We start from the raw sequence: 8,960 nt of genomic DNA on the forward strand, positions 1-8,960 counted from the left end.
GATTGTCTAAGCAGAGTATTCATGATGAAACTTTGGAATGGATGGCAACTGCCTGTTGTGGACACAAGTGTAGAGGACGGCGTTTTGAAAGACATGAAGGCGAAAGGCAGAAGACTTTCAAAACATTTTTTTACACTTGTCTCCACAACAGGCAGTTGCCATCCATTCTACAAAGTTTCATCAGCTCATAAAAGTTAAATGTTTTTCTGTATCAAACATACAAAGACAAAAAGGGAAAAAATTCAGTTGGAGATGTTATATACATTCTATTTTTAAATGGATTGCTTTAATTTATGATGTGAGGTAAGAATCCAGCAGAGCACATCCAGTGAAAATTGACAGCTTGGATTACTGCAGTCTAATATACAGAAGTTGGAAAATCACTTCTGTTAACCCTCTCCATGTGGGTCAAGACATGTCTTCACGTTCAAAATGTTTTTACACCACTATTTTATGAGTTTGTCAGTAGATTTGGTATAAAATCATTAATTATATTTCAAATTTCATTATTATATATTTAATTTCTTAAATTAACATTAGTTTTAAAAAATGTACTTGAACATTAACTTTTGTTGTGTGGTATAGTGAATATAGCACTTGTTCAAATTAGACGTTTTATGATGTCTAAACACAAAGTCTGTAGTTTGTCATGAATTACAAACTCAACTAGAATTATCAATGTTGATAAGCTAGAAATCTCCATCTTTTTTATTTGCTACCCTGCCCATCTCTTTCCATTTTTGGAAACCTTCATATACAGTTATTTCTGTGACATGAATAGCCAAAAGAAAGCTAAGAATTTTTCTCCCCAGTGGCTTTCTTGGTCATTTTCAATTGTTATGACACTTCTTTTGATATAGGTCTTCAAGCTAGCAAGTAATCTTTAGTCTGTTCAATATTTCTTTTTATTATTATTATTAAGACAGAAACACAGCTTGGTTACTAAGCTTGATAAGTTATATTAAACTTCTATGGTATTAACATAGTACTTAGATTTTGTATTTGTTTGAAATAAAATGTTTTTAAAATTTCATTTTACATTCTCCACATGAGAAATTTTATAAGCAAATGAAATGACTACAGTGGTTGTAATTAGAAGATATAATTGTTTGTTATACTTGTTTACTATTCAGTGTTTTAAGAAAATTAAGTTATTTCTGTGTATAATAATGTATATAGAAATGTAATGTATTAAAACTGAAAAGTAATATATACAAAATATTAGTCCACTAAAACACAGCCACGACAGATCATTTTATATTAGATACAGTAACATTAGTGCACATGTGCTTTTCATTCTAACTTCTGTGTTAGCTAACCAGGTATAGCTGAATGGTTAATTACTAAAAATAATAAATATACATAATTGTATAATTTTTATGACAAGTTGTTTAGCCTAAACATTTGTTATTTTTGAGTTAATTTGTAGCCATTCTAGAATTTAAAAAACAATTTCTATATATATTTTATAGTTTTTATGGTAGTTACAAGATCCTTCAAATCTACAAAACATGCAAAAATTCAGTTGTGAAATTTTTTTTCTCAAACATTTGATAATTATCTAGAATTTAAAGATTTTTAATGTGAAATTTGACGACTTTCTGATGGATAAAAAATTTTATCTTAAAAGTTACCTTGCATGTTGGATAGGCAACATATGAAAAGAAAAAGGTTAAAAAAACAAACAAACCTTAAGACTGAATTTAAAAAATATTTTGTACATGAAGGCCTTGTAATATTTACTGATACTTTGTCAGATTGCATGAACATATGGTTGAGATGGTACTGAAAAGGTTACTAATACAGTATCTTGCAGCAGGTTGGTTTTGGCTTCATGTCACACTTGATTTTGTTGCTTAGATTCTTAAAGAATTATTAGGTAACTTATGTGGGGAAGTATTGTAGCAACAATGGTTAAAGTGGGGAAAATTTATATATAATATTCACTTTGAAGTAAAACATTTAATTTTTAAATTTCCAGCTGGGCCAAATGTTCCAACCTGGAGGAGCAGGTTACTTTGTACCAACTATGCCACAGGCTCAGCGTGGCTACTTCCCTTCACAAATGCCCCAAATGAGAGCTACTACTCGTTGGCCTGGCCAGCCAGCCATTCATCATGGTGGACAACCCAGTGCAGGTTTGTCATAAGTATTTGAAATGTTGTGATAGGAATATAATCAACCAATGATTTAATTTTTTTTTTTTTCTTGGAGTGAAAAGTAAAAAGAATCCCAAGACATTAATATTTTGTTTAAAGTTGATTTTAAAAATAATGCAATGATTTCCTATCTATTTCATTATTATGATTTAATAAGGTTGCATTGAAGGTAACAATACTAAAATTCAAAACTAAATCGTTTACTGGTTATAATGCTATATAATATTTGTAGTTTGATCATTTGTATGGTCACTTTGTTTATAAAATATTGTATTAATTGGAAGTAGTTTAAATGTAAAACTGAATTGATTTATGGTAATAAATACGTTTTTTTTTTTTTGTTGTTGTTATTAAATATGTGCTTATGTAATATCTTGTACTATTTTAAAGCATTCCAAGGCGTTCCCTCTGTTCCCTATGCGCGTCAGTCAAGACCTCAAGCAGGAGGACAACCAGGATTGCGAAGTGGAATAAGTGCTCGACCTATCACAGGTCAGCAGGGAACAGCTACTGGTCGAGTGGCAGGAATGCATCCTTCTGGTATTCCTACAGCAGGCCCAACTTCTATTCCAGGGGCTAATGTGAACCACCCTCGCCCTGCTACTTTTAAGTACACAGCTAACATTCGTAACCCTCATCAACCAGTTCCAGTTGGTCAGCCAGCTGTACAACAGGTAACACAATTCATAATACAGTTTATATCTTGTCATTTATATCACTGTCATGCTTTCTCAATTTTTACTATTGGCTGTGTTGGCAAGCTGTTAGCAGAATTTTATAATAAAACCTTAAATTGCATTTTAATTTAGGTAAAATATTTTTTTTTAAATTAAATCTTTTCAGTACATATAATGTTGTTTTAATTCAGCTTTTAATACAGATTTGTAACAAAGTTCAATTAAACACTGACTAACAAATGTGCCAACTTTCTGCACAGACACAACTGAAAGTGCATATTTTACACACAAACATACACTCAACTGTATATTGCAAACTATTGCACAGTTAAATTTGAGAAATAAAAAAGCTTTAAAGGCCAAAATTTAGAATGGCAGTTTGGATGGGTGGGTGAATATCAAACATCCTGGTTAGTTACCCATTTCAGTGTGTATAGCTACTGTTGTGTATGAAGTATGTTACCTACATAGTAAAACTGATAATAGATTTAAAATGCATGTTTCTAATTGGTATGTGTGTGTTTATTTATATACAATTTCCTGCATTTTTAGGAAGTTAAATTACACACCCTAATAAAGACTAATTTTAACAGGATATAGAATAATCATTTATTGTTGCTTCTGAATTCTGGTGTATTTGTTTTCAATTAGAAACTTGTTCTTATTACCCTAATTAATAAAACAATGAAAGACTTGCAACTCTTGTTAGGTATTGATGTAGTTTTAGTAAATGGTGGTTAAGCTTGATCAAATGATATCAAATATTTGAAATAAAATTGTTTTAAATAGTAAAACATGAAGGTATTTCTAAAGTGTTTATGGTTATTATTCAAATACTTGTTATAAACCTTTGTTGTATATTATCACCCAAGACCAAGCTATTAGTGTGTTTAGTGCCTTATGGAAGTCTTTTAAAACTTGTGTGTTCAGGTGTCACTCCAGTTTATGGTTGATTTGATGGTATTCTTACTATTGTAGTGATGCAGTTAAGACCTACAGTTTTGCATGTGTTAAGAGTACTCTGCTATCAGAGTGGTGAAGAGAAGTACATACAGTTGATGGTGTGGGAAATTCTGGCTATTAAATGCTACATTTAAAACCTGTATACAGATGATTCAATGTGAAATATTCTAAAATATTTTCGAATACCTTCTAGAAAAACTTAAACGGATGAAACTAATTGTTTAGTATGGAACAGACTTAATGCATTAGTTCCTCTTTACTTTTGGTTTTAGCTATATGCTAGAATTCTAGTTAGGTACTGAAAATAACACTGACAGTATGTTTTCTCTCTCATCATTTGGAATTTAGATTTTACTGGAAATGGTGTTAAAATTCACTGTTTGCCATATAGCATTATGAGTATCTAGGAAAAGGAAATAAATGTCCTAGTTCTTAGTTAATTTTCTTCAAAAAATTGTTGGAACACTGACTTAAAGTATTGGAATTCATTAGTAATGTATTTCATAAAGAAACTAGGTGACTTAATATTAAATTCTCAATTTATACTGAGTCATTGACTATAGACCTATAATAATTATAAATATGAGCTAGTGAAATTAAATTCATTGGCTGGTTTACAAGAATAAGCAATTATTAGTTTGAAATCAACTTAAAATATAAACAGTGTGACTTTATTTTTTAATTAGGCAATTTGTGTTCTTTGAAATAACGTGGTTTGAAATTCTTTGATTGGAATTAATCTTTAGGTGGCTCAACAAGCTGTACACATTCAAGGACAGGAGCCACTTACATCTTCTATGTTGACCGAAGCTAACCCACAAGAACAGAAACAGATGCTGGGAGAACGCCTTTTCCCACTCATCCACCGTACACACCCAGATTTGGCTGGCAAGATTACTGGAATGCTGCTTGAGATTGACAACTCTGATTTGTTACATATGTTGGAACATCATGAATCCCTGAAAGCCAAAGTATGTTACTGTTGAGTTACTCCTTCTGGTAGTTGTACCTTTGTTGTTTTTTCTGTGGATAAATTTAAATTCAATTATTTCTGTAGTTGCATATGTTAAACTGATTTTCTATGAACTGTTTTTTGGCCATAGGATATTTCACTCAGCTTTTCCTTAAGAACACAGTGACTTAGGTTATTACAGGTGTAAAATGAGATAATGTTTTGATAAATTATCTAATTTAGCACTTCATACTACTTCTGAAGTAAAATAAAAGTGTTGAGTTTAAATGTTCTATGTAACTTGTAAAATTTGGTTTAGATTAAATTTATAGAAATATCTCAACTTCCAGTTTTCTTTTTATGACCACTGTTGTAATTATTGGGATTGTGGACATGGCTAAATTTTACTTGCACAAATACAGATTGTTTGTGGGCAAAACTGAGCTATGAATCTGGTAACTTTGCATTCAACTTTTTTTTTAGTTTGTATAGTAAAAAATTAAATATTTGGAATTTGTGAAGAACTAAAATTCGGTGATTGGCATGTTTTGTTTTAAAATTTTGAAGTTGTGGAAACCTTGGATTACTTTCTCACAGTATATTTGCAGCATAGTTGTCATATTTCCTTGTGTAATTATGCTAGAACATTAAAATGTAATTTTGTAGGACATGTCTCTGTGCCTTGAAGCTTACAAGAAATTGTCTTCTAAGATAATTTTGTTGTATATTTAAGCTATGGGAAGATAAACTAAATAAAATAAAGGGAAGGGGTCTCATGATTTACTCAGCTTCTTCTGACACTATTTTCTGTTTACAAGAACTGAGTTTAGCTATCATGAAGGTGAAAATGCCAGTATCATATTTTGCCTTTCGATTAAGATGGAGATGTTACATTTCTGGAACATAAACATAAATTAGTATAAGTTGTCTATAAAATACTGTTTTAATTTTAATACTTTACATGTTGAAGAACATACTAGGTTTTTATTTACATGTTATTCCTGTGTGCAGTTTTAATTAAGTATTTAGCAGAGTGTACACACCCTTATTTGACTAATTAATGGTAAAAGCGAGCGAGTGCAACATTGTTTAGAGACTTGTGCATTTTCAGGCAAATTGATGCGATAAAGTTCTCAGTAGTTTTTACACATTAATAGTTAATTATTGGCAGTAGTTTTATATCAATTTTTATAAAATCGTGTACTTTTAATAAATGTTAGAAAATTCTTTATTTTAATTATTCTTAGTTCAGTTGTTATAACCACAATGATAAAAGTTGTTTGAAGATGCCTGGTTGGGCAATGTAGAAAGTTTATAGTGTCTGAAGTTCAACCACTTTTACAACTAGCAGTCTTAAAATGAACAAGGCGATGATGGAATGAGCTTCATTGTTGTAACAAAGCTGTCACTAGGTAGCATATGGGGATCTGAAGGCTTCTACTACATGCATCATAATTTATTTCATAATTATTTCTTTTTCTCTAATTGGGAATTTTTCTTTTAATATAAAATAATTGATATATTTACAAAAACCATGTTTTATTAATTATATAAATTAAAAGGTCAACTGATTTTTTTGCCACTTTTCAGTGGTAGGTTATTGAATCTAAACACAGGTTGTGAAACATTTTTAAAACTATTTTATTAAATGAAGTATATTGGAAATAAACTACTATTGACAGGCTTAAAGTAGGTAGGTTTATAGGTTCTAGACTACTCAGTTTTCTTGTGGGTATTGATTGGAATTTAAGACTGCCACTATTCTACTTTTATGAACGAAAATGTATAGACCAAATGGCATGATGTTAATATACATGTATGTGTGTCAGTGCCATTTGTTTTAGGAAAAAGTTACCCCTTTCCCTTATGTAAAAAAAAAAAACCCCACAAACTTTGTGATCTATGGTATATTTGTTACATTGTGTACAATATTTTTGCTGGCTACAAATTGTGCTATTAGTTCTGTTTCATCGTTGGATCTTGCAGATGTATGTATGTGGCAAGTAAATGGATACCTGCAAGTTTACTCAAACTAAATGGTCATTCTTTTTCTACAATGGCAAGTATTGGTTAAGCTTTTCCATTAATATCCAATTTCAACATGTTTCAAAATGTATTTATTTTTTGCATTGACCTAGCTAAGTTTGTATCTGTCATAATGCCTGTTCAGTTATTTCAGCATGACAGGTGAGAATTCTGAGAAAGTAAAGTGTATTTCCAAGACCATTTTATGCCAAACTGTAAACTCAAGGTTTTGGAAACTTTTGATACCTTATATTTGTTTTGACACACTGTACTTATCAGCTTTGCCATTTTCATTGTTTTTCTAGTATTTGTAGTAAAGTAGGCTGTGTAGCAAAAAGCCATTTGGCTAAAACATTTCAAAATTAACTTGAGCTTTGAATTTGATCTTTTAATAGTATTCTGTTACTGACTGACTGAAACAAATAACTGTTTTGTAATATCCTTTGAATATATAATAACCAATATGAGATGCTGTTTTACTCTCATGTAGTGTTAATATTTTGACTTATTGTAACAGTATCTTGTAAATAAATCAAAGGAGTATTTAAGAATTTTAAATTCTGATAAGATTTAGAGAAACCACGTTGGGAAGAAAAGTTTTTTGTTTTTTTTTACACGCACATGATTAAAGGTGGTATTTAGTCATGTTTATGAACTGTACGGTTAATTTACATATTTTTCTAATGCAAAATGATAGTACTCTTATTTGTTGTATTGTTAGAGCACAAGTGTACTGTGTGAATTTATTATAATTCTAATGTTCAGATTTTGTCAAATAGAAACCAATGTTGCTAGTCCATCTTTTACCAAAACTTGTATGTACCTACATGCTATGAAAACATTTCATTTTTAAAAAAATCTATTTAGTATGTTTGGAATGGAAGAAAGTGGTTTTTATTTTGGTAAAAACTTTCATAGGTTGAAGGATGATTTTCTTAATTTTTAAGTATGATGGAGTGAAGGTAATGGATGTTTTACTATTATTTTTAGGTTGAAGAAGCAGTTGCAGTTCTTCAGGCTCATCAGGCTAAAGAAGCTCTGGCTGCAGCAACTGTGGTTGGGGTAAAGAAGGAATAAACAAAACAGTTATTAGTTTATAGAATTTTCTCCAACAAGAAATGGGGTTTTGTTTATAAGACACTACAGCTGTGCTCGACAACAAAGTTTTAACAGTACTTCCACTTAATTATGCTTTTCATAACTCTGTTTGGTCTGTTTATGATAAGTATGATTAGTTATAATCGTGCTTTACCAGCTTCTAAATGTTACTAACACTGTCTCAATGTTTCTACTGTTACTGTAATTGTTAGAGAATAACAGCAGTGAAGAAAGACAACCAGAATAGAAAAACATTTTAAGTAGTACATTCTGAATTGTCTTATAAACATGAGAAAAACCACCCATAGCTCTAGCACTGCTTCTGATGAGTGGGTTGTGATCAGAACTCATCTGATTTTTATGGTGTTTCCTAAACAGTACTTTTATGGTTCAAAAAAATAATAAAGAAAAAAAGCAAGAAAAGAGAAAAATTCCCACGTGAACATCAACTTTAGATGGTTTGAAATACAGAAATATATATAATACAAAAAAAAAATAGCAAAATACTAAATATACATAATACAAAAAAATTTTTAGTATTGTCTTTATTCAAATCTTTATGTATATTGTAATATTAATAAACTGTAAACCATGTTATTCTTTGTATCAATAAAGGGGTTGTTAAGGTGTTGCACTCTTGAATTTGCCACTGTTAATCTTACTTGGGTACTTTTAATTATAAAACTGCCCTAAAAAACACTTTGAAACAACACTCGTCAAAACCTTTTTACAAACATTGATAAATAAGCTACATAAGTGATTTCATGATTTTTGGTCAAAATCAATTCCCCTTCCCATGGTTTTCATGTTATGATTGTTAACATTGTTTCACAGTGAAAGTGGTGGAAGTCACTCGTCAAACTTGTGATGATACAAGTCTTTACCTTCAAGATGGTTTATTTAGAACAGCTCTACATTTTGTTTGTTGTAGTTGCATATCAGTCTTTATTCTTGAATAAGTTCAGTGTGGTAGATGGGTGAGTGGGGAAGCCAATGCAGCAGTAATATGTTAAAGCGTGTAACTAGGCATATGCACATATTTAAGTGAAAACCTCTATGAATGGACATAAATATTGCGATTGGTAA

At 30.5% G+C, this 8,960-nt stretch overlaps 1 protein-coding gene across 6 annotated transcripts in view; it reads left to right on the forward strand.

Annotated features, from left to right (window-relative positions):
- Positions 1-8,516, forward strand: part of LOC143249657 (polyadenylate-binding protein 1-like) — a 28,418-nt gene extending 19,902 nt beyond the window's left edge. For all 6 annotated transcript variants that reach the window (XM_076499921.1, XM_076499922.1, XM_076499920.1 and 3 more), the window contains exons 9-12: positions 1,982-2,138; positions 2,550-2,833; positions 4,546-4,770; positions 7,767-8,516. In XM_076499921.1, coding sequence (XP_076356036.1) covers positions 1,982-2,138; positions 2,550-2,833; positions 4,546-4,770; positions 7,767-7,853 — 753 coding nt within the window. In that variant the 3' untranslated portion in view covers positions 7,854-8,516. The remainder of the gene's footprint in view (positions 1-1,981; positions 2,139-2,549; positions 2,834-4,545; positions 4,771-7,766) is intronic.
- The last annotated feature ends 444 nt before the right edge of the window (positions 8,517-8,960 follow it).

Source organism: Tachypleus tridentatus, chromosome 4 (genome assembly GCF_004210375.1).
Source record: "Tachypleus tridentatus isolate NWPU-2018 chromosome 4, ASM421037v1, whole genome shotgun sequence".
NCBI classification, from domain to species: domain Eukaryota; kingdom Metazoa; phylum Arthropoda; class Merostomata; order Xiphosura; family Limulidae; genus Tachypleus; species Tachypleus tridentatus.